Source organism: Perca flavescens, chromosome 3 (assembly GCF_004354835.1).
Source record: "Perca flavescens isolate YP-PL-M2 chromosome 3, PFLA_1.0, whole genome shotgun sequence".
In the NCBI taxonomy this organism is placed as follows: domain Eukaryota; kingdom Metazoa; phylum Chordata; class Actinopteri; order Perciformes; family Percidae; genus Perca; species Perca flavescens.
Window position 1 is genome coordinate 27,760,443 of NC_041333.1, and position 27,217 is coordinate 27,787,659.

The 27,217-nt window shown below is 40.7% G+C and overlaps 1 protein-coding gene across 1 annotated transcript; it reads right to left on the reverse strand.

Annotated features, from left to right (window-relative positions):
- Positions 1-85: 85 nt before the first annotated feature.
- dpf1 (double PHD fingers 1) lies at positions 86-27,217 on the reverse strand. Its single transcript, XM_028573835.1, has 11 exons — positions 27,194-27,217; positions 26,525-26,685; positions 25,232-25,339; positions 24,422-24,549; positions 23,199-23,288; positions 22,142-22,220; positions 21,873-22,004; positions 5,425-5,544; positions 2,153-2,265; positions 1,283-1,364; positions 86-156 (listed from the first exon to the last, which is right to left on the reverse strand). Exons 2-11 carry the CDS (start codon positions 26,607-26,609, stop codon positions 86-88), a joined length of 1,008 nt encoding a protein of 335 aa, XP_028429636.1. The 5' UTR covers positions 26,610-26,685; positions 27,194-27,217.

Below are 27,217 nucleotides of genomic sequence, written 5' to 3' on the forward strand. Positions count from 1 at the left end.
GGGCAGCTGAGGCACAGAAAGGGGCGACGAAGAAGTGGTTTGGGAGAGGATGAAGGGCCAAGAGGATGAGGCGCAGCTCCGCAGATTAAGTGAGGGTGATGTAGGCTGAGGCCTTCTCCTTCAGTTGTCTCAGACACAGATGACAGCTCCAGCTCCCTGTACCACACACACACACACACACACACACACACACACACACACACACACACACACACACACACACACACACACACACACACACACACACACACACACACACACACACACACACACACACACACACACACACAGCACATCACAGATCGAAAGTCCAATCACTGCTATTGTAAAGCCTTGTAGATTAATCCCTCATTTCAGACAGAGCGTTAAGTAATACTGTAAATTAAAGCTCCATGTTAAAACACCACATGCTGCGCCTGTGGATTGCGGATGTAGGGGTTTTGACAACTAGTTAGGTTTGGATTTGAGCATGCGATTTGTGACATTTATTAAACCTTTAACTTGATGCTAAAGTGCAGCTCTCAGTGTACCCTGCTTTACTGTATTATGCCTGAAGGTGTTCTGTGAGCATTAAGCACAGTATGTTTAAAAATATATGTTTACATCCATGTGAGAGCTCAGTCAGGTCTCTTCTTGAGCGTAAACCTAAAATAACTGACTGAATTTTAAAAAATGTTTCCTGTAAATCAAATGTGTTGCATGAGTGGGCAGAGCATGACACTGTTAGTTAGTGTTGAACACAAGTGCCACCGCTACTGTATGTTCAGCCAAATGACACTTTTGCCATGGAAACAGAATATATTTTCTACTACTCATTTCCATGACAACGCCATCAAACATCCTTAGGCAGCAATCTTGTATGTGTAGTAGGCAAATGAGTTTCATTTGAATAGATGTAACCAGCTCCTTTTCTGTGATCATAGCCACACTATCAGGGCATTTGCAGACTCAGATGTTCCCACAAAGAGATGCAGATTCATAAGGAGTCCTGCAGGTTAAATTCTTGTTATGCTTTCACTGCCTAAAAGAGATAGTCTGACTAGTTTGACCGCAAGTTTCATGCTCCTCACTGTGATTGTCTCCCCACCTACAGTAGACAATAGGCAGTGACATAATTCTGTACAAACAAAAATGTTCTCAGATGACTTTTCTTGGGCTGTGCACTTTGACCAAATATAGGTTCAGGTTCAGAAGTCCTTGATATAAACACTTTTGAGAACTCCAGGTATGCAGTGAATCTCATGAATATAATGCTTGTATTTTGTTTTATTGTTGTACATACCCTCTGGTGGTTCAGACATGGGAGGGCTCAGACAGTACATGTGATAGCCTCTGTCACAATCATCACAGAACAACAGCTGATCCTGGAACAGATGAGAATAGTAACATTAACATATGTTATTATATGGCAGCAGATTTGAAAGGACACAAGAGCATGAATTTATATGAAAATATAAATTTAGGATTAAAATAGCATTTATTCCTTGTTGAGATCTATTTATCTTTGAAATTCTCTCATGGAGTCGGTTTCATCCCAGTGGGACCAAATGGGCAATATAGCCCAGTGGTCAACCTTCAGCCTGAGGGATCAAACCTTCATGCACTCAGAGCACTGGCCTAAAGGTTAGAGAAGTGAGCTTGGGAGGTCGCTGGTTCAATCCCCAGACCGGCAGGATAAAATCTGGGTGGGGAAAGTGAAAGAGCAGCGCTTGTCCCTCCCTCATTACCACCACTGAGGTTCCCTTGAGCAAAGCCATTAACCCTAACTGCTCCAGTGGAGCTCAGTGGCCAGCAGATCAGACTTGGTGGTTGTACTGGGCAGCTTCAAGGTATGAATGTGTAACTGTGTGAATGTGACAGGTTGTTGTTGCAAATGAGAAATTGTTCTCAATCAACTTACCTGGATAAATAAATATTTAAAAAAAAATGTCTGTCTGTAGCAATTAGCTCCTGGATCACTGTTCAAAACGTGTATTCCTTCAAAGATAAATATCAGTATCCTAAACTTGCTCTACCTAAAAGACTGTATACAACCAGTTTTCCAGTATGTATGTCCAGTTTAGTATTGTGTGTGTGTGTGTGTGTGTGTGTGTGTGTGTGTGCGCAGCAACATGTGTTCAGAGTTAACATGTAGTATAAAGTAAGATCCTACGTCATTTTCAGAGGTGCCACACAGACTGCAGGACTTGCACTCGATGCACTGCCAGCGATAAGTCCTCACCGCAGCCGTCATGTTGACTGTGAACTGCAGACAGGATGGGTGGCCTGAGTGCACACAGACACACACACCCACGCGCACACACACATACACAAGCACACAAGCCGACACAACATTTTTCACCATTGCTTTTTGTCATCCATCTACCCATTCTATCTATCCGTCAGTTTGTTTGCTTCATATGGATACTTTATTTGAGGGGGAATTCGACAGTGGTGTTACAGATGTGAAAATTGCATTAGCCAAAATAATTTTTGAACAGCATTTTTCCTGTATTTACATTAAAAATGTATCAAAATCATCTCAGAAAAAAATCTATCATAAGCTTACTTTTGTTACAGATGTAACATAAAAACCATCTGATCTTTTCCATTGTAGTCCACTTCTCTGCCATTCAAAATGTTTTCTATCTCTCTTCTACGGTGGCCCTGAAAGTGCAAACCATGACAGCAAATCCCACAATGCGACAGCAAATCCCACAACGCGACAGCACATGCCACAAAACGACACCATTTCGCCACAACACACCAGCATTTTGCCACAACACAACGGCATTTTGCCAAATAGCATTTCACCACAACTCAACAGCATATCACCACAACACAACAGCATTTTGCCACAACATGACAGCTGAAACTGAAAAGGTAGGTATATATTGGACACTGATCCTCGTCCTGATTGGTCTGTAATTTACAAATGGGTCCGTGTATGTTTTGATAGTTTGTTTTTTTTAATTTTCATTTCAATTCAAAAACGAATGAATGAAAATGTAAGCCAATTTCAAAAACTTAAAAACGACAAAACCAAACTGAAAAACATTTTGATAGTTTGTTTAAGAAAACCAAACGCAAAAAAACAGTCTGATCTGGGTTTTTAGCAAATTTCTATTTTCTTTTCTCTGTTTGAAGAATGACATTATGAGAGGAGGGTGAGGTGACGTGGAAGTAAAATATTTCAAAATAAAAGCCAAGCATTTAGAATGGCCATTCTGCAACATCCTCTCGTAATGTCACTTTTCAACAGAGAAAAGAAAAAATGTTTTTTTGCATTTGGTTTTCTTAAACAAACTATCAAAACATTTTGTAAATGACAGACAGTGCAACCAATCAGGACGAGGATCAGTGTCCAACATGTACCTACCCTTTCCGTTTCAGTCTTACTAATGCTGTCGCATTAGCGTTCTGGCGAATTGCTGTCGAATTGCTGTCGTGTTGTGGCAAATTGCTGTCATGTTTTGCCGAAATGCTGTTGTGTTGTGGCGAATTGCTGTCGGATTGTGGCATTTGCTGCCGGGGTGTGGGATTTGCTGTCTCATTGTGGCATTTGCTGCCGTGGTTTGCACTTTAGGGCCACCGTACTCTTCTTACCCATTATTACAGTTTGTCCTGGTACTTGCCGTTACATGATCACGACAATAGAAATATTGTTATGTCATCCTTGTTTCCCTACTTTCATTGTGGGTGTTCTTTGTGAGTGGTTATAAAGAAGAGGACCATACCAATGTTTTGCATGCTGCAGCCCATTCACTACAAATCACGTACATCTTTTGAGTTCTGCTTTTTTATTTTTCAGATGAAAAAAATGTATATACAGTACATGCAATCAAGTAATAAGTACACAAATTCTGCACCATCAACTGCAATCTATGCATGTATACAAATAACCACAATATACAAGCACATCCCAAAACAAAAACAAAGGGACTTATAATGGGAAAGAAAACAATACAACCATATTTAAAAAAATCATACTTGAACTCTACTCTGATAAGATTTACTGTTGGCCATTTACAACCACAATACATACTAAACGAGGTCATTCTCTCACAAACTTGCAGCACATGGGACACGGTCTCAAGAAGATGAAATCGACAATGGTTTATATCACATTTGTAAAGTAGGTTGTTGTATAACAAGCCAGGGTTAAAAGAAATGCAGCAGACAAGGTTTGAAACAATTTTGGGTTTTTTGGTCAGACAATGACATCACACCAAGATTAGTGTACATCTTATAAAAGCCATTCATATTTTAATGCAAATGAATATCTTTGTTTGACTGTGATCAATGTGACATGACCATCTCAAATAAAAACAAGTGCCAGACTCAAGTTAATTTCTGACCTTGAAAACAATATTTTGACAATACATGCCAGAGTGATTTTGCACATCTGACTGCAGAACATGTATATTCATATTTATTGCATATACTGGGAATTTGTTAAATATCTAAAATTGTAACTCATGTGATTCATCTATTTGACTTGGTATTGTACAAAACTTTACAAAATCCCAAATCTTGTTCCCAAATATATTTATAGTGTTATCACTCACTCTATAAGGTTTTTAAGTGGATTTAAATTCTTGGCACTTTTACACCTCTTAAGCAGCAATAGAAGTGTGTTTTATGAATGAGAAATTCTTAGCACATTTTTACAATTATAGCCACTGTTTTCCAAAGCATGTCATATTGTTTATGACGTTTTAATGTGTTTTCTACCTCTTAGGCAGCCAAGGGTTTGTATTCCTTTCCATACAGAAGCAAAATCAACGTACAGAGAATAATTTAAGAAAATGCAAAACATCACAGTGAAGTTCATGTATGTTTTTATTTTTTATAAGTTATGTTACTGAATGGGAATGCAGCGCAGACAAATTAACCTGCACTTACAACTACTACAATATAAGTTAAACAAATAAAACCAGGCATGAATTTAATTTTAAGTATGGTGGCCTTTAAGGACAATAAGTCCCCAAAGTAACACCTCTAATTATTGTATGTGTACGGTTTTGTATTTGAATTTTTATGTGGAGAACCTCCAATAACGTATATTTCGTATGTATGTATTTTGTCCTTCAGGGCCACCATACAAATGGCCATCTGGGGCAATTTTCAAGTCGCTGCAAATTGCTTTTAAAAATGCAGTAAGTAATGTAAACCACTAGCTGCTTGCACGGTGAGAAAATACCTCAAAAATCTAAAACATTACAGCAAGGTTAAGTATACTGTACATGATTTTTAGCAAATGGGCTAAATCAAAACAAAAACACTGGTATGGTCCATCCATTTTAAGCAAAACAGGAATCAAAACTTGCATTTATTTATATAGTAAATATGAAATCTATACTCAACAAACAAAACACTTTAAAATTGTGCATCAACAGAGGACCGCCTTCCTCCTTCCAATCATCCCCTTCAGCGATGCCCTACCTGAGCGTCCACAGTCCGCACAGGAGATAAGGTCTTCAGGACAGCCAGTTTTCTTTGAGCCTCCGAGGCAGAAGTCGCAGTAGCCGTTGGCAATCACTGAACCGTCTGGTGCTTTTTTGGCTGGAAGAAGAAAAAAACAAGAGAAGCAGTTAAGTAAAACTGGGAATACAGTTTATTTCTGTCTGGGCTCTTAGAAAAGGGGGATGTAGGGCAAAGTTTACTCATAAGTCAGTGTAATGAAACGATGACCTAGAGTGAAAGAGCTGTATCAATCTCTAGACAGTTGAAAGTGGAAGACTGTTAAAGTAAGACCAACAGAGCGGCCATCACCTAGGTGTGCTGAGAAAGAGAAAATATCGTCGACAGAGTATTGTACTCTACTGACAGTAAGTGATTAGAGGTAAAATGTTGAGCTGTAAAACAAAGAAAAGGAAAGGAGATCTGTAGCTATGTCCCTGTTGCCAGACTGCACACCATCCCAAAAAGGCCCTGTCTATCTCTCACTCCTTTTTTCATCTGTTTGCTTTGGTAAAAACAAGCACTGTTGCAGGCCTGCGTTGGAGCCTGGGACTCACCAAACCCCGGCTCACCTAGGAAGTGGGAGATGGGGAGGCACAGATAGGGATGTGTGCCAGAAGCCCCTGGGGTTTGGTAAATATTTTCATGAGTGGAAGAGGAGGACGAAGAGGAGGAACTGAAGAAGTACGAGTGTGTGAGTAGGGATTTTGCCAGGACAGACCTGCCGTCATGCTGATCGCGGAGAGGCAAGTGCTCCACGTGAAGCCGTTTAATAATGATTATTAACAAGGGAGAATTTCCCCCTGCCTGCCTGAGTGCTGTATATATACGTGTGTGTATGCATTCACGTCTAACCCCCATCCCTCTGTCTGTCTGTCTGCCTGTCTGCCTCCTGCCAGTCTTACTGCTGTTGATTGCATAATCACTTTAATGGAAGCAATCACATAACCACCGCAGACTATTTTGTATGTGCGCTTTATTCTCTTAGATGTAACGCACTGGACAGGTCCTTCGCAATGACTCACCAGGCAGGACAGAGCAACAGTGAAAACAATAGCGTGGGTTACACACGCTCACACACATACATATAGACACGCACAGAAAGCCAGAAAGAAAGAAGATAAGCACAAACAGGCGACACAGACAGACAGACAGACAGACAGTGCTGCAGGGGTTACTGTGTATGTGTTCATATGAGAGACATAGAGAGGTCATTAATCCATCCATTTCAAGGTGGAGTCTTGTTTGGCCGGAAGGGGAGGGTTGTGAGTAGAGGGTGAATTTGATGGGAAAGAGGATGAGAAGGGAAGGAGGAGTGAGAAAGATTGGGTTTCTACTCCACAGGGTCTGGCTTTAATCCTCCGAGAATAATAATAAAAACTCTCTGATCAGGATGAGACACAGACAGACAGACAGACAGACAGACAGACAGACAGACAGACAGAGAACAGGGAGGGGAGGAAAATGATAAGCTGTACCTGCTACTGCAAATTTCAACAGTAGTGCGCTAAGCAGAAGGAAAAAAAAGCAAGAGGCTGTCATCCATACTGTGAGAATGTAACTGCATAGGACTTTACTGCTTTACATTATGTGGTGCAATGACGAATAACAATGCAACTACTGTATCAGCACTGAATATAAATAATAATCAAATGTACTTCAAATAGACTCAAGGATTTTACAGTGCTACAGATTTACTAAATGTGAGATTAAACATTTTTGTATTTACTGAATTGAGTGGGTTGTCTTGACCATGGCTATAGACACTGTCTAGTACCTGAAATTCACAATGTATTATTTCAACACAGATAGCTCCATCCTCATAATTCTCAGTAATCTCCTTTTCCAGTGATAATATGAGATCTTGCTGGCATCAGCTTTTTCAAATTTTCAAAGTTTCATTATAGAAAAAAAAACACCTGCAAATAATCAGGCCCTGTGCTGGTAAAGGTTAGGCAAATATAGCCTGGCTTATTTTTCTCCCTTTATTAAAAATCATCAGAAAGTCAGTGTGGTCTGAAATTATTATTGAATTATATATAAGCAAGTCAGAGGAAGATTATCATTATTATTATTATTATTATTAGTAGTAGTAGTAGTAGTAGTAGTAGTAGTGCTAGTAGTGGTATTAGTATTGTTATTATTATTATTATTATTATTATTATTATAGTAGTAGGAGTAGTTTGTAAGTAGGCTATAAATGTCAATTGGTCAAATGAACAAAACACATCATGACTTCCAATATATTCTTTAACTTCTCCTGTCCATCAAACTATTATTAGGTCCAGCTCCATTGAAATAGTATTACATTTTACTTTTATCCAAAATAAGTATAAGTAATAGTATAACATGTATTAGTTTAACACATCCCAAAATGTAGTCCCTATCATTTTGTATACAATACATAACGCTAGCAGTCTGTGGTGTATAGTGCCCTCAAGAATTACAGTAGTACAATGCAATGGAAAAAAGTAGTGTACATGTTATGGACACTAAACCTGTCAGTGATAAAACAAAATGATTATAATTAATAAGTGTCTGAAATCTAAATTTGCTGCTCACTGACTGTTAAAGTGATGGTTTGGAGTAATTTCACCCTAGGGTCCTTTGCACCATGACCTCGAGCCAAACAACCCCCCAGAAGTTTTTTCACCTGGATCGAACATTGGGAGAGTTAGTGTTATCAGCTGAATAGCTTAGTGCAGGCGCTAATGGATCCACCTGTGTATTTCTTAAGTTACCCCACTAATAATGCCCAAAATGATACCAAACTTCTACAGTAGTACAAATAGGTTATGTACTCATAAAACGATGGATTGGAAAGTAAGACAACCTTAGGGACGTCTACAAATTACAACACCAAAAAGAGATACAACAAAAGTATTTATTAATTTAACTTATTTTTTAAAAGTAAGTCCTGTAGTACAAATAGCAAGAGAGAAGTTATAATTGAGGTAAGTTTGGAGACACTACCTTATTTAATCATTAAATTAATAAATATTTTTGTATTTCTCTTTTCTGTGTTGTAATTTGTAGACGTCCCTAAGCACTCCTTATTGCCGGTAGCAGTAGCAGCAGAGAGCAGAAGCCAGCAGGCAAGTGTTATTTAAATAAACTACTGGTGTACTTACAAACTTTCCAACCTATCTGTACCACTGTAGAAGTTTGGTATCATTTTGGGCATTATTAGTAGGGTAACTTACGAAATACACAGATGGATCCATTAGCGCCTGCACTAAGCTATTCAGCTGATAACACTAACTCTCCCAATGTTCGATCCAGGTGAAGAAAGCTTCTGGGGGGTTGTTTGGCTCGAGGTCATGGTGCAAAGGACCCTAGGTTGAAATTACTCCGAACCATCACTTTAAGTGTCTATTATATAGGGAGCCACTATCCTCGGGCCCAGGCCGGACTCTTGACTCTTGACTTTTTTTTTTTTTTTTTTTTTTTTAAAGCCTAATTGGGTGGGGAGAAAGCTATGCCATAATCAGAAATATTATAAATATATATAGGCTATATAAAAGTAACAAATGTGTACAAAAGTTAGGCTGCAGCTACAAAATGCAACACGTGTCATGCACGGAGTCTCCCCTCTACTCACACGCATCACACCGGGCCTGCTGTGCTGAATAAACAAACAGCGCAGTTTACATGCTTCATCCTTGTTGCATTATTCTAAACAGATTTCTGCAGTTCAAACAACTCGGAATTGTAGTTGAGAACGTCAGTTATAACGGCCCACGTGTTAAAAAAGTGTCAATTTAAATCGGGCTCGGGCTCATAATTACAGTTAATGTGTCGGGCCGGGCTTGATTTTTTGGGCCGATCTAAGATCTAGTAGTGATTGAGTGAAGGCAGTCACTTTGGACACAGCCCAGGTATAATGTTTACCATGGTCACCTTCATGGAGTGTTAGCATGCTAACATTTAGCACTGAACAAAGTACAGCAGAGTTCTGCAGATTTGGTCAAAAACAAACATACATACATTCAATTTCAGAGCTGATGGTGACCCTAGATGAAAAGTTAAAGGATCACAAAATGTGTTACAATTCATTCTGAGGGGGTATTACAGTAATGTAAGCCTATGTACCAAATATCATGGCATCCAATAGTTGGATAGAACATATAGGACCAAAGTGGAGGACCGATTAGCCACACTGGCTGAAGAGCATTGAACCATATGCGCAAACTGTATGAAGAAGTCTTGCTCCATATAAATAAGAAACAGAATACAGGCGATGAAGAATGATACTGGATGAGCATAAACTGTATTTTATTTTTTTTTAAGAACAACAGAGCCAGATGTTTATTGAGTCCAGCAGAAGGACATATAAAGCTGCAGAGACATGTGGCGTGCAGCCCTGGAGCCAACGCAAACACGTTTTTGTCTTCTTGTTCTGGTCGAATAAATTCCTTTTATCTTGGCTGCTTTTATTTGGGCTCACTGCTGCTGATTGGGCCTCACAATCCCTGGTGGGATAAACTAGACAGGCACACATGTTGATATTCACACACATCCAGGCTACATTTTATCTGTGTATGTGTGCTACAGTTAGGTGTATGTGTGTGTCTGTTTGCCTTTGTATTCGTGCCTGTGTGCATGCATGTGTGTGTGTGTGTGTGTGTGTGTGTGTGTGTGTGTGTGTGTGTGTGTGTGTGTGTGTGTGTGTGCGAGCACGCGTGCGTGCATGCGTGCGCGTGTGCTTGCTAGACCCCAGAGAGTGAATCAGCAGGTCCTGACGCATGCGAGTGAGTCGGGGCTGCCCGCTGGCCTGCCTGCATGGAGGAAAAAACTCCATCAATGATTAAACGCCTGCGGCCATGTTTCAGAAGCTGCCTGCAACCACAGACACGCCATCACCAGCAAAGAGAGGGAGGGAGGGGTAAGGACATTGAGAGAGAATAAAGAGGAGTGAGCTAATGAGCCAAAATAAAACAGATATAAGCCAGGTTGAGAAAAAAATGAGAGCTTGAAGAAAGATGGCACAAGTCAGGTAGTTCATTTTTCTTCCTCTTCCTCCTAACCCCCTCGCTAGTTTTTACCTCTCCTGCTTTTCCTCTCTGTCTCTAAATCTTTACCACCTTTAGCCACCCTCCTCCTCTCTTTTTCTTTTCTTACCTCCATATCTCCCTCCTTTACCTGGCCCTCCTTCCCTCTCCCTCTCCTCTCTCCCCTCCGCTCCTCTTCCAATTACCAGGAGGAGTATGAGCAGAATCGCACACTTCACAGCTTTCAAGTGTTGGAGAGAGAGATCCTCCTGGGAATTATCCCCCCCACAACATCTAACCCTTCCCCATCCTTCCTCCTTCTCTGCTTATAATTTCTCTCTCCCCCTGTCTCATTTTCTCTCCATTCCTCCTCCGTACCATGCTGTTCCTTCGTTACCTTGCATTGTTATTTCGCTCTCTTGCCTGCTTTTTTAATTGAAGTCTCTCTTCTTACTTTTAGCAAAATAATGTTATATTCTTACATTTTTCACTTTACTTTATCATGTTTTATGCATTATTTATGTATTCAGGGATTTGAGGAAGAACTTCTTAAAAACAAACTTGACTACGATGCAAAGTTTAACTAGTCAATATGAGGTTAATCATGTTTTTTGTGTGTAAGTAAAAACAAAAGTGAAGAAAAAGATGGAAATACGTGAAATTATCTTAACCCTTTGTGAATATTGATGATCTGATAAGAAAAACATTTCTTTCAGAGCAAGAAATCTAAGACAAAAAGAGATAAACTATGAGAAAGTACAGGACCAAAGAAATTAAGAAGTCGTGACCTGACCAGTCTGTATCCTAATCGTGGCATTGTCCCCCATTTTCTCCCTAAATTATGTCCCTTTCTGTCTACCTCTCTACCTCCTTCTCTTCCTCTCTCCCCTCCATCTCCCTCCCAGACTTTGACCTGGAATTAATACCACAGCCCGACTCTGGCTGGTCGATAATCTCATCCTCTGGCCGGCCACAGTGGAAGCCTCATCAACTTAGTGCCTCCATCCAAAAGGAATTACCTCTGCCACCACAAACATACAAACAAATAGGACTACCTGTTGACTTTTCTCACTTTTTCTTTCACCTGACTTTTTACCTTTTGTCTGCCAGCTCCTTGTTTTGATAGCATATTGCTGTAAAGCATATGAACCAATTGCATGTGATTTGCTTGAATTGATTGAGGTGATTTATTGTTGTCGTCCTATTTTCTACATTTCTTCAGTTATATTCCATTATGTTGTGTAGATACACACATAGGTAAGCTCAGCCATTACTGTAACAAAGAAACACAAGTTGTCATGGCTACCATCATCACAAAAAACTTGATTCAATCAAGGCTGAGGTTAAGATAGGGATTAACAAGCGACGGTTGGGTGTTTTCACAGTGTATCTGTTATCCGAAGGCAACAAACACTCCTGTACTGCAGTAGCAGACGGGAGAAAGAAGTGAGGATGAGGAGGAGGTGCATAGGTGGAGGAAGAAGAGAATAAGGAGGAGGCAGGGAAGGATTTCAAGAATGAATGAGGCAAAAGAGGAAAGAGAAAAAGAGAGGGAAGAAGAGGAGGAGGAGGAGGAGGAGGAGGAGGAGGAGGAAGAAGCACAAAGGGGAAAGAAGGAAGGGAGGCACAAAAAGTGGCTCCTGTTGTATCGGAGCAGCGGTGTGTGAAAACACACACTCTGCACTCCTGTCGCCTCTCTGCTTAATGAGGAGAGCCTCTCAGGAGTATAGCGCATTCGCGCACACGCTCGCGCACACACACACACACGCTCGCGCGCACACACACACACACACACACACACACACACACACACACACACACACACACAACCCCCCACACACACACACACACACACACACACACACACACACACACACACATATACATACACTCAAAGATTTACAACCAAGTCTTTGCATAATAACTTTTGCCGTCCAGTCGCAGTCCCATCCCCCACTTGCTCTCTTTAACATGATAAATGAGTCCCTGTAACCCTCGTCCAGTCACACACACCCACACACATGCACACCCATAGTTACAGTCACAGAAATCGCATATATTTAACAAGAAACAAAAGGATAAACAAATATAAAAAGCCCATACATGTACATTCACACAGACTTAATAGCCCAAATGCTAACAATGCAGACAAGTAGGCAGAGATGCAGTCAGATGGAAACCGTCAGTCACAGATGAAAAGTCAGTGGCTTCCATTCTCTCCCTCTCTCTCTCTCTCTTTCTCTCTCTCATCCTCTTTGCACTTTCATGCGTTCTCATTATTGCTGCAGCTCTCTCTGCCTCTGATTCGATCTCTTCTCTGCGCTTCATTGTGCTTCATCTTTTCACTTCCCTTTCCTTATTTGGTCTCTATCTATTTTTTTTCTTCTCTCTGCTTTACTTTCAAAGAGGAAATTGGAACTCTTTCCTGCAATCCATCTTTTGTCACACTAATGCCTGCACCGGTGCTATGCTGTATTTTCTTTGTTTTCCCCCATTTCTGCTCCTTTTCCATCCCTGCACCCTCCAAACCTACCCCACCTCTCACCCTTACACACACACACACACACACACACACACTAGAAGTACTACTTTCACTCATGTCCAGTCAGCAGGTTGCATAACTCTCAGCGCTTTGTGGGTCTGGATGCATGCATTTGTGTGTGTGTGTGTGTGTGTGTGTGTGTGTGTGTGTGTGTGTGTGTGTGTGTGTGTGTGTGTGTGTGTGTGTGCAATGTGAGCTTGTGTGCAGAGATGACATTGCAAAGTAAGGAGGACAGAGGCAGTTTTGGTGCATAATAAAACTTGATCTATGGCTGCTTTGCAATCACACTGACCCGCAGAAACAGAAAAACACACACACAAGTACACACACATACACATAGACACAGAGTACGTCAGGCTCTGCAGTCTGCAAATATGTGCACATTTAGCATAGACACACATGCCAATACATCACACAGACACACTAACTCCCCCATTAATCATGCATTTAAAGAAATCACACACAGACACAAATACACACAGCCTATACATATGTGTGCCTACTTTGTGCACATGTACTCACATTTGCTGCACACACTTAAAAAGAGCCACTTAGCCAGTGCAGGCTTGTGTCCCTGTCGATGAAGAGTTAAAATGCAAAAAATTAATCCTATTTTGTTCCAGGGAGAGAACCGGCTGGGAATGTGACTTTGAAATCCAGTTTGAATTGTGCCCAACCTCACATGGTCCACTATACTGTGTCAGCCCTGTACACGTGTCAAAATGGACCAGCTGGCCTAAAACAAAACATGAGCATACAAAGGAGAATTTGTATTGTTTCAAATCACATATGGACTTTTTGTATTATAGTAGAAATAATTTATGAATACGGCATCTATGAAACTGTTGCACTGTTGATTTTTATTCTCTCCTCTTCTCTTTGTTGTTTTTACAGTAACAGTTACAGTCAGTCGTAGACACACACAACAACCAGACAGACAGAGATGGATTGTGGGTGAGGGTGTATTTGGAGTGGGAGGAGGGTAGGTGTGGGAGCTTATCCAAACGTGGCCAAGACAACTGAGTAACACAAAACAACCAGCCGGCAAGGCAAGCCACAGCACCACATGTAAAGACAGAATACCAAATGAAGCAGACTCCGATATTACCCTGCCTTCACCACTCCAACTGTCTGGGGGAATCTATATGATGAATCATGAAGAGGTTTTTTTGCATAACTCTGCTTTTCACTCTGCTTCTGTCTTTGTCTGTTTTCTCTCTCTCTTCCTATTCTTTATGTTATTCTTAATGAACTCCTCTGTGCACCCACTGCTCCCTCTCTCTCTCTCTCTCTCTCTCTCTCTCTCTCTCTCTCTACTATACTTTATCTACTTCCATTCTTCTCTCTTTCTGTCTCCTCTCTTCCTCCCCTTTTCTATTCTCTCCATACCTCTCTTCCCTACCTTCTCTCTCTCTTTTCAATGTACATAACATTGTACTCTTTAGGAGGGAGCCCTGGCGGTATCTATGGCAACCAGATTGCTAGGCAACAGCCGTTTCTCCCTTCCTTTCCTGTGCCGTGTAGCAGCGGCAAGAATCAACAAATCAAAAGCAGAGGAGGAATGCCGGTATACATGAAAAGTTCAGAAGATATCCAGAAAGCATTGCATGTTCTCTATTTCCACATGTGCTGTCTTAACATGGAGAAATATTGCATATATTAACATAAAATCAATCTGTGTTTGCACTGGAAGACAGGAAATTAAAAGAATAGGCCTGCAAAATACAATTAAAAAAACCTTATGAAGGTTTTTCCTCTGAATGTGAAACACAAAGCCAGTTTTCCTGTTGTTGCTGTGCACATGCACATACAGACAAATAATAGGCAATGTAGGTATACATGCTCATTAACATACAATTATACTTTTGTGCACACACCACTGGAGCCCATTGGAAAGAAGTTTAAAAGTCATTAAACCAAGGCATTTTGGGCAATTTGGCAAGCTTTGGCATTTTCCACACTTCAAAATCAATCTTCGATATACATTTGAGAGAGAATGATAAAATAACAATCAGAATGTGGTGGTTTGTAAAGTATTGGTGGCAAACAGCATTAGATGCAGATAATTAACAGTTTACAAGACCCATTGAACTGACAAGTCCCAGTCCCTAGTCCCAGTTATGAAACACAGCTGTATCTGCCCAGTGACACGGTTATACATGGCAATGTAATAGCTAAAGCAAGAAACACAACAACTGGAATCTTACCACACTTCAAATCAAGAGAAAGACAAATAGATGTAGAAAGAGAGAAAAAGACAAAAAAGGCAGTGGTGCTCATATGGTGTGACAATACACACAGAGTGGGGAGTGGCGATTTTAGGTTCCTCACGTTATATATATTAGTTAATCAAAATTAGTCCTTCATTCCTCTGTTTGCAGACAGCGGGATGAGGACAAGGAGGCCATTTTGAGACACAAGGTCAAAAAACTGGAGAGGGGAAAAAACACAACAACCAACAATGGTGAGTAGGAAGAGAGGGACGCTGACCTTCAAAGGGCTCAATTACATGTCACACACACTCAAAGTTGGGCATGACTGCCCATACAGCACATTCACACAGCTCAGTGGCACACAGAAGCACAAACAGACACACACAGCTAAAGAAATGCACATGCATATGCGTGTGTGTGTGTGTGTGTGTGTGTGTGTGTGTGTGTGTGTGTGTGTGTGCGTTGTGTGAATTTTTAAGCACACACATTCAGGCACACACACTCAAAGCGTCCCTGCTGCTCAACACCGTAGGGCCGTCTGTCCGTCCAGATAAAGTGGCCTCTGAATCTCAGTTCTGATTTGAGTGGGGGGGATTTAATGACAACTATCCTCCCCCCTTCTCATTCTCCCTCTCCCTTCCCCTCTGTCTCTCTCTGTCTCTCTCTGTCTCTCTCTCTCTCTCTCTCTCTCTCTCTCTCTCATTCATTCACAGTTGCAGTTTCTCTCAGTCTGTGTCCTTGCAATCTATTTATCTTGTTCCTGCTATTTTTGCTCTATTTCACTACCCCTTTCTCATTTACCTATCTCTCTCTCTCTCTCTCTCTCTCTCTCTCTCTCTCTCTCTCTCTCTTTTCTCTTTCTCTCTTTTTCTCCACCAACAAAACCAATTTTCAGGTGGACACTGCAGGGCCGACCTCTAAAGTAAACATCCCCCTTATTCATCCACTTCTCCTCCTCCTCCTCATCTTCTTCTTCGTCTTCCCCCACCCCTCCCACCATCTCATCAATGCCAAAGGAGCCCCCACCCCACTTTCCTCTCCACCTCCAACCTTCTGTTTGGAGGAAAGGAAGTGAAGAAGAGTAAAAACAAAAAAACAACATTGTATGTGGTGCAGTCATGAATTTTAATGGGACTGCTAATTTTTAGTAAATACAGTACATCAGCTGAGATGCAGTAATATGGCGAGGTTTAGTGGTGTTGGTTGATTCTAGTGGTGATGATCATTGGGAGTGAAGTCATTTTAAGGAAGCCCAGAGCTGGATACTGGATGGAGCAAAACAGGAGATTATAGAAAATGAGAAGCAGAGAGGGGTGGGAAAGGAGAGGAGGGTTAAGTGAGGATGCAGAGCCAAAGAAGAAGAGGAAAGTGTTGAAAGATGGACGAAGAGAAAGAAAGGGAATAATCTCTCATTTATCAGATTGATGGAAAAACAGGGGGAGAGGATGGGGCTGGATAAGGTTCAGAAAAGACAGAAAAAGACACATTTTTGTCATAGAAGCAGCATGAATGTACATACTATGGTGTCTAGACGGCTTTTTGAGCCAGAATACAGCATCAATTATGCATACAGGGTTGTTCTCATTCGGGGGAGCTGTGTTAATATTATTACATATGTGGCAATATACCGAAGGGTGGAGGGGGGTGCAGTCTCTGCCATGACACTCAAATTGGGGAAAGCACACACACATTAACGCATGCACACTCACACGTATGAACACACTCACAGAGCCTTGCAAATGATGTGGACACACACATACACACCAAGCCAAAAGGCTAAGCTTCCTTTTTCATTTCAGCAGAGAAGATTGCATTTTCTGAGGATGTGTGTGTGTGTGTGTGTGTGTGTGTGTGTGTGTGTGTGTGTGTGTGTGTGTGTGTGTGTGTGTGTGTGTGTGTGTGTGTGTGTGTGATTACTGACTGTTTAGGAGGGAGTGATGGGGGATATTAAACGATTCAAATGCTGTCTCTCTTGCTCTCCTCCACTGGAGAGACCTAAGACTGCAGCATGGCCACACACAAACACACACACAGACACACACACATAAACACACAAATACTGGGCCAGTCTGTTCTGTCAGACAGGCCAATTTAAAAACACACACTGCCAATTAACTTAGAAGCAGCATAGTTTCAGTGTGGACATTGTTGTAGTGCAGCACACACATAATGTGGATTTGTATGTTTTTGTGTGTTTATCTGCATTCTATTTTGAGCAAATTACTTGTTTTAAGGCCGGGAGGAACAAAGAAAGTGGCAGAATAGTCTACGCTCTCTTTTCAAATGTCCACAGCTATTTCTCTCATTTTACTAACAATTACTGACCAAAACACGATCTCCTGCAGGATAAATGCATACTATTGTCCTTAAAATAAGTGCTTAAAAAGGAACAAAAGACGCAGACAGAAGATAACACCAAACAAAAACCACACACTGATAGAAAACTGGCCCTGTGGGGGAAAATAAATAGCCACAAGAAACAAAGGCTAGCAATTTGATTAATGTGGATGCTGTAGCTGACAAGAGGGGAGGTTTGAGGTCTGATTTATGACCCGTTCATAGAAACCTAAATATTTGCTTTACATGTTGTTCCCTAGCACTCTTATGGTACCCTGCTTATGGTAAACCTTTGTAGCCATGCAAAATGCAATCTTGGGATGCCTACCCACAGTACTGTTATGTATGCAGCACACTATCATTCAATGCTTTTTACTGCACGTGATTTTGGACAATCGTGCTCTACTGTACAAACCTGCAGGTTTTGCACGCTGCCCCTTTACAGCTTCAGGAAGTCTGCCAGAACTCAATAACTCTAACTTCCTGCAGTTCATCTTATTAAATATAAGTCAAAAGTCCCATAGGGAATGATGCGACCAATATTCAGTGAGAGTAAATGTCCCTGAGCCAGATGTATATGAGACATTTTTCATGATGGACAACTTGTCCAACACAGGTGTAAGTAAGTAAGTAATTAACATTTAGTGGCCACATTCCATTAATTGTTCCATGTAGTGCCAAGACATGGTTGATATATTCTGTCTTATTGGAGCAACAACATGGAATGAAGCCATCATCAATGTAGGAAGAAAAATGTGTAACTTCTATAAAATAATAAGCATGCAGATTGTGCCCTTTCTTCATAAGGAGATGGCACTTTCATGAACCTTGTGGTGCCTAATTGCCAGGGAATGTTCTTATTGGATGATTACATTCAATGACAATGTTTGTTTGTTTAACGTCCAATGCAAACACACTATGTTAAAAGCATTTTTGGGAGGGTATTCCACTATAGATTACTGAATACATGCCCAAAGAGGTCATTTGTAACATATTTCATTAGATTACCCAAATTATGTAACATATTCTTAATACTAAATTACTTTTGGAATACTTCAAAATCAGTTTGCTGAGCTCATTTGTCTGGGTCTTATATTTCCATGCTAAAAACATATTTCTTACAGTGTCCTGGCTGTGGGTCTCATCTGCCATTGATGTGTGGCAAGTGCACTGCGCATGCACAAATTGTTGTTGCACTTTTTTTTTTAAATGCGTGCTTCATATGAATTTTAGAGCAAATAAAAGAAAAACAAACTACAAGGGCATTTGAAGAGCACAGACCTTCGCCAAGGCCATGCCCTATCTCGCGATGTTAACGAAAGCGACAACATAATTTGTGTATCTACCCCATGATTTAGATATCCTCCAAAATGTAATGGGTTCTTCTTGGAAAATCAGGCCAGTAAGTTTTCCATAATCCTGCTGACAAACAAACCAACAAACAAACCAAACCAAAAACACAACCTCCTTGGCTGTGGTAATAAAGTAGTCTAATCCCTACAAGCAATCTATTTTTAAAGACATTAACTGTATTCAGAATACCACCAATTCAAACAGTAATTGTAAGAAATACAGTTACTCATATATTGTATTATAAAAACTTAATCCTGATACTTATATTAAGTGTATTACTGTAACTGTTAAGGTTAAGCAACAAAAACAACCAGTAAAGGTTAGAGAAAGATAATGGTTATAGTTAATAAAAACTAAACAAATATTGTAGCTCTGTCTCCTTCATGAAAATCTAAAATGCTATACCACAAACTCCATAGCCTTACTTTCTGCCTTGCTTCATATAAGACACACTACACCTACTATTGGAACTGAAGGTTGACACTGTACGTAAACCATGAGGTGTGGAAGTGTTCAATATGAGCTTCATTTGAAGGGGGATGAGGGGGGAAGCCATTCCTTGTTAGCAAAATGACCAAAATGCATGCCCCTTGTTAACTTGCCATCCCCCGCTCCATTCCCTAGTAGCAGAGAGAGTACAGGGTGCAAGTTAGAATATATGTGGGGGCCCTCCATGGCTCAGAAATATCAGCAGTCTAACTGTGCGGTGTATTGATAAATCCATGGCACTGTCCGTGGTGCTGAAGTAGCAGATGGATTTGTAATTGCAATTTATCTGATAGATAAACTGTATAGCTGGGGGGTATTAAAAATATAGAACAAGTGTCGTTAACGGGGCCGTTCGCTGGTAACAGATGATCGAAACGAACCGTCCAACCTGTGAGAAATGAACAAATGGTCTACTGTCTACATGCATACATCTGAAATATAGATGTAGAGGGACCTGGTAATTTCCCAGAGTGTATGTCTTTTTCACTGATAGTTATTTAGAGATGATGAGTGTTTGAAGAGAACTGATTGACGAGCTGTTTGTTCCCATCATTGAGATAATGTACCATGCTAACATTTGCTAATTAAACACAAAACACAATGTACTGCTGAGGCTGAGTGGAATGTCATTTGTTTTGTCAGTATTTGGTCATAAAACCGAGTATTTGGTCAAAAAAGAACCGACAAAATATAATTTGGGGACATTACTTTTTGTACAAAATGTAAGTGAAATCCATCCAATAGTTGTCAAGACATTTCACTCAAAAATATTAAGGTGACCTTCATGCTGGTGCTAAAGGAAACCTCAGGGGATCACCAAAGTCTTTAGTATTTATCCTCTGGGAACCATGAATGCCTGTACAAAATGTCATGGTCATTTATTTAATAGTTCTTAAGATATTTCAGTCTGGACCAAAGTCGTGGAACGCACAAACAACCAACATTGCAATTAATATATATAATATATGCTAGCACTGCTTAAATTACTTGTTTTTTATTGTATGATTAATTGTATGTATGAATGATATGTCACTTCATAACAAAACATCTGTTCCCCTGCATTTTTGCATCAAAATACATACCTACACTGTCTGTTGAAAGGTACACACTGTACAATAGATGTTGAAATATAAATGTAGGGTGTGATGGTAATTTACCAGAGTGTTTGACTGGTGTTTATTCACTGACAGTTTCTTAAGAGCGGATGAGTGTTGATTAAAGAGCTGTTTGTTCCCTCACTGAGATGATGTATCTTTGAAAGCAGCTGTTGAAACGGTCTGAACTGTTACATTAACTCAGATATAGCATGACTGATAGAAACACCAGAATGGGGTTCACCTTTACATTTTCAGAGTAAGAGAAATGCTGAACATTTTTGCTGTAATGTGAAGTGAGTACTTCAGTATGCTTGCCACCACTTGTCTTTACTACTGCATGTAAATAGTTATCTAATATTTTTCCTATGCATTATCATCAAGGCTGAGATCTATATGATTCTCTGTGCTTGTTGGCTGCTGATTCTGCATACTAACTGACTGTCAGACCTTTAACACAAGAGGTCTGACAGTGAATTTAGCCATGGGCTACAGAAGCAAAGACAGTGAAAGGTTAAATGCTACATTGTAAAAAAAAAAGCTAAAATTACCCTTGGCCTTGGAGATGGTCCAGTGGGGAAGGACACTGACTGACAACCCAAATTACCCTTGGGCTAAGTTAGCCTTGGGGCAACCATGCAAATATCCAGGTGTCCTGTGCAACCTAAATACACTTGGAGTCACGTATTCTGGCTATCAGCTATCAGATGTGTGACAATCAGCCTCCAACAGAGTAAAAACCCTTTTAATGCAGGAGACGCACATATGATGCAGGTCTACTCAATGCATGTTTGAGCTGTTTGTCCCCATTCATATTAGGGTTAATCCTTGTTGTCATTGTTTCTACAGAAGCTCCCATCTGCAACTGCAGCTACATAAACACATTACTGCAAAACAATAGAAATACCCAGAATTGCATTATGCCACTATCTATAAAGTTTACTCCACTTTCTCTCAGTCCTTTTGAGGCTTTTAGCTTGTTCACCAAAGCCAGTGTCAGACCTTTGTTTAACCCAGGTCGAGTTGTGTCAAGAAGCCAAGTCGGATGATTCATGGCGACCCATTTTTATCGACCGCAATCACAGTTTTAACCTGTGTCACTGCGTCAATCTGAAAAGCAAATTAATGAGAGCTGAGGAAGTCAGCCAAACTCAGTACTCCACTGGGATAAATCTTATCCTTCATCCACACAAGTGTACACTTTGGATTTGGCTCAGTCAGCACTGTAACTATCTATAATGCTGCAAGAGGAAATCTAGGACAATCAATAGTTCTTGATAATATTATGTTTTTTAAGGTTTGTTGAATGACCCTGAAACTGTTAAAACTAGAACACTCCACATGAAGTAAATAATGGATGATCATGGACAATTAAACAAGTATAAGTTTAATATTCAGACAGCAGACTCACGCTTATGGTTGTTCTTGCGCTGGAAGGGTAGTGTGTGTCGCTCCGAGTCTTCTTCTCCCTCTTCATCTGCCAGGTGTGTGTGAGTGTAATGGTAACTCAGCCCTGGGCGGTTTTTATAGCGCTTTCCACAGACTGTAACACACACACACACACACACACACACACACACACACACACACACAGTGTATAAAACTAGTTTTCTGTATGTGTAAGTTTAGGATGAAAGAGTAAGGAGAAACAGGGATAAAGAAATCATGTTTGACGCTCACTGTCACAGACGTAAGGCTTGTCTCTGTCTTCAATAGCAGCTGGCTCTTGTCTCTTTCTCATGCCCCCAACACCGTAGGCCTGCAGAGACCACACACATGCGTGAGAACTCAGACAGCCACATGTAAAATTACACATGTACATAAGATACAAACAAAAAGTTTGAACTTCCACACAAGTCCTGCGTGCACACACATCCTGTACATACTAAAAAAGAGTGTAACAGCACACTCCTCACTTGTGTGTTCGAGTGTCTATACACACACACACACACACACACACACACACACACACACACACACACACACACACACACACACACACACACACACACACACACACACACACACACACACACACACACACTTTTGCATTCTAATCATCTGCTCTCAGTGTAAAGCTCCACTTCCAGCAGGAGGGGGCTGATGACACCTAGCAGGGGAGCAACTGCTCCAATTAGCAACCCTGGTGTCTGTGTGAGCATGTGTATGTGATGATTTTCAGAATACATTGTTAACACTTGATTATCTTCCCATAAGACGCCCAAAATGACTGGAAAAAAAACCTGTCTGATCTAATCAATGTTGTCCCAGCATGATTGAAATCTCTAGATCTATTTGCATTTATTCTTTGTAATATCAGATGCAATTTTACAGACTCAGGATATGGATAAGTCAAACTCACTAAATAAAATACAATAAATGATATCTATCATAACCTCAGACTGGGAATTAGAAAAAGTGCCAGATGCAATTAGACTAGTACAATTTCTTTATGTATATATTGGTATGAAAGCTTTAGTTTAATCCTTGTAATATTAATTTGACACCAGCAAGAATAATTTATGGGCTGTCATTTTATAGTATAGTGTAATCATCAGAACTTTTATTGCTCTGTGTCTGACAGGCAGGATACTAAACTTTCACATCACAGTTTGCAGACTTGCTTCCTTAGTTTTACTCTTCTATACTGACAGCCTTACTTTGTGGCTTCTTAGTTCAGTATAAAATAACCAGGGAAAAAAGAGAGATGATTCATGAAATGTCATTGATGTCTTACCCGTGCTTTGGTACGGTTCTTGCGCTTTGGTACATCTTCCTCCATCTCGTCCACCTCCAGCTCATGAGGGAAATCCCCAACCAGCAGCTTCTACGGATGAGACACAGAGAGAGAGAGAGAGAGAGAGAGAGAGAGAGAGAGAGAGAGAGAGAGAGAGAGAGAAAGAGAGAAAGAGAGAGAGAGAGAGAGAGAGAGAGAGATGGACTGTCAGACAGGTTAGTACTACTAGTACTTACTCTCTTTTCTTTCCTTTTCTCCTCAACGATCTCAGTCTCTACTTGCTTTCAACCTGCTCCGCATGGACCCATGGGTGGTCATGAAATTGCACGTCATCCTGCTGGTTTTGCAATTATTCACATAATCCCAGTGCAGGAAACAACCGAGCAGAACCCTTACCACTACATATAACCAAATATGTAGCCATTTCATTGCAATGAACGATTCAATTTAAGTCTTCCTCCAATAAAGGGGTACACCATGCAAGTTATTATTGCACTTCTATAAATTAGGGGATTCACAAGGGGTACATTAAGAATAATAATCATGGGTCAAGCTTCAAAAACACTGGAGCCTTCATTTCTGATACTGAGTCATAAAAATCTGACAAAGATAAGCAGTAAGGGAAGAGTTAAGTGTGTACATGGAGCTATGATGGAGCAGAGTGTTGAAGTAATGCCTGGCCTGGTGAGTCCCGTGCTTGGCTGGAGTCAGAGGAAATCCTGGATTAGAGGCCCTAAATACTTCCCTATCTCTCAAAGGGCCACTGTGAGGGCCATTCACTCAACTGTTGATTGATTAACTGTTCATCTGAGTTCGAGAGCAACTGCCTCAAGCTGGTGAAATACTCCATCCAGATGGGCATGAAGTTTTTGCTCAGAAGTTACAATACTGAGTGCAACATGCTGTATAGAGGATGACAAAGAACAAGAGGTGGACAATCACACAATCACAAGCACGCACGCACACACACACACTCTGTGCCAGGAGGAAGTTGTCAGAGCCGCGGGAGCCCGTGTCACCGCCAAAACACACACTCCGAGAGAGACAAAGGCAGAGACTGACAAAGAAACACAAACACAGAGGGTAATACAGACAGATGAAAAGAGACAGACAGCCTGACATAGAACAAGACACAGAGAACAACAAAGTACAGAAGAGAGAGAGAGAGAGAGAGAGAGAGAGAGAAAAATGAGAGAGGAAAGAAAGAGAAACAAGAGTCTCACCTGACACTCGCTCATTGGCTCTTCCTCCTTGGTTTCTACCTTCTTCTCCAGGGTTTCCCCGGCGAGCAGCGACTCCAACACAGGACCATCTGGGATACCCCCCTCCTTCTTTAGAGAAGCCTCGTAGTCTAGAGAATGAGACAATTACAATCAGAAAACAGCAGAGATTTTACATTTATGCTGACATGCTCAGTTGAGCTGACAGTGCCCAGAGGAAACAAGATTTCACAAGGTCTTCAGCTTCTGCAGTACAAACGCTGAAGTTGTCTTCTGCAATTTGTCTAAAATATCACACAATTGTGTATTGCTTGTGGGAAGTGTCGACAATTTCTCTACAGATGTTTCTCTTCATATAACCACTTGCTATATAGTGTCATTAAATGAACAACATTTTACATATTACATTTATTGTGAGTTTAACTAAAATCTATGAATATGCTTATATATATATATATATATATATATATATATATATATATATATATATATATATATATATATATATATATATATATATATATATATATATATATATATATATTTGTTTTTTTTAATTGTGATACAAAGACAAAGCTCAGAAATGACAATTGCTGAATTTCAGGAAATTACATGTTTTTAAAATAATATACCTTCAATGATAGCTGTACAAGCAAATACAGAATACACGGCATATGTGATACTGTCAGACGATGTGGAATCAAGATAAGACCTTTCCAGCATTAATTTACAATTAGCAATATGCACCCAGTGGATACACAGATCTCACAATTCCGTCAATGGGAAAAGTTATCATAATTGCTCCTTAATTACCGATCTTAAACTCGATCGGTACAAGCCGTGGGTCCTCCAGGATGTTTAGCCGTCTCTTCTTGCGCCAGCAGCGAGCAGGATATGTGTACAACTGACCTGGAGCATGACCTGAAACACAGAGAATACACAGCTCGGTTATAGGACACACTGCCATGATTCATACATTAAGTAGTGCATAAACAAAAACTGGATTGGATAAATTGATGTCTACATAGATATGTATGCCTACATGTAGGCACAGCAGGCAAGTTTGAGCTAAATGCTAACACGTTTACATTTACGTTTACTGTACAGATGATGGGTATGACATTTGTTTTTTCGGTATTTTCAAAGAATTCATCCAATAGCTTTACTCTGAACCACTAATGTCAACCTGCAGGTGGCGCTATAGGGAGAGTCAGATTTTCATCCACTGGGGACCACGAATGTCTAAACAAAATGTTATCTTAATCTATCTAATAGTCTAGACTGTAGCATGGCTAAGAATATAAATGGCTGTGGTGTAAACAGTTGTCCAAACCAAATTTGTTTTATTTATGTGTTTTAAATATAAACCAAATGTAAAATAATCAGCCATTAAACAATGTACCAAACAGAAATAAACCTTACATTTTAAACACATACAGAATGATAATCGATTTTTCAATTTAATTCATTACTATTCTATGCAAATCAAGTTATGACTAAAAATTAACTAGCAAACAAAATAATTGTACTGGCAGACACCAGGCAAAGCCCACAAACTGAAATCATCATGCAGAAGTGCACACATACACACACACACACACACACACACACACACACACACACACACACACACACACACACACACACACACACAAACACACACACACACACACACACACATATAAGTGCATTCTCTCTGGAATAGTTGGTGCCAGCGGCGTATCATTGCCTACAGGGGTGTCTGATTCACAGCCAAAGTACACTGATGTTACAGAGAAAGAGAAAGCGATGAGAAAACACCCATTGGGGAAAGTATAAAAAAAGTTTAGGTGTGAAAGGTAGAAGGCCTGGAAAAGAGGGGGAGGACATGAGAGAGAGGGTAGAGGAAGGAAAATGAGACAGAAACAAGCAGGGCAGAGGAAGGAAGGAAGCTGCGGGACAAATGACTGGAGAAAATCATTTGTGTAGCACAACAGCTAGTAAACAACGCACACACCGACAAAGAAGAGTGCTCTAAAGAGCTCGTCAAGCTTTAGCAAGCTACTTGCCACTTTATTCTGACAAGGTATCAACACACACACACCTCACATACAGAGAGACACACACCTGGTCCGCGGTGGTTCTTCTCCATCCAGATGTAACAGTTGCTCTGGGCCACGCCAGTCTGGGAGTCCAGGAAGGGGAGACGCATGGAGCGCTCAGCGCACAGACGGGCATTGTAGCTGCGACAGTGTTCAATGGCCTCCTTATAGAACTCCTCACCAAGACTGAGAGAGAATAGAGAGTTGAGGAAGAGGAGGGAGAATAGAAAGGAGGGTGTGAGGGGGTCAAAGGTGAAGGATGAAGATGGAGTGCAGTCCAACATTAGCAGGGGAAAAAGATGCCAAAACCATGCTTTTGTATGTGTTTACATGTGAGTCAAAAGAGGGACTGGTTTCATGGACTGGTTAGTGTGTGTGTGTGTGTGTGTGTGTGTGTGTGTGTGTGTGTGTGTGTGTGTGTGTGTGTGTGTGTGTGTGTGTGTGTGCGTGCGTGTAGGCGCAGTCCTATTAACCTGGGTCACAGCAGATGAGCTGGCAACTACACACTGTAAAAACCACACACAGTCGCACACATGCAGTACAGTAACACATTTTTCAATGCGAGGACAATGTATGCACTGTATCTTCTAACCTGTCCAAGTGTGAGTTTGATTAACATTCAGCGTGACATTCTTCTCTTTGGTCCTCCCTCCCTCCCTCCCTCTTCCCTCCCATCCCTCATCCCCCATCTTACCTGTTCTTGATGACTGCACCTCCA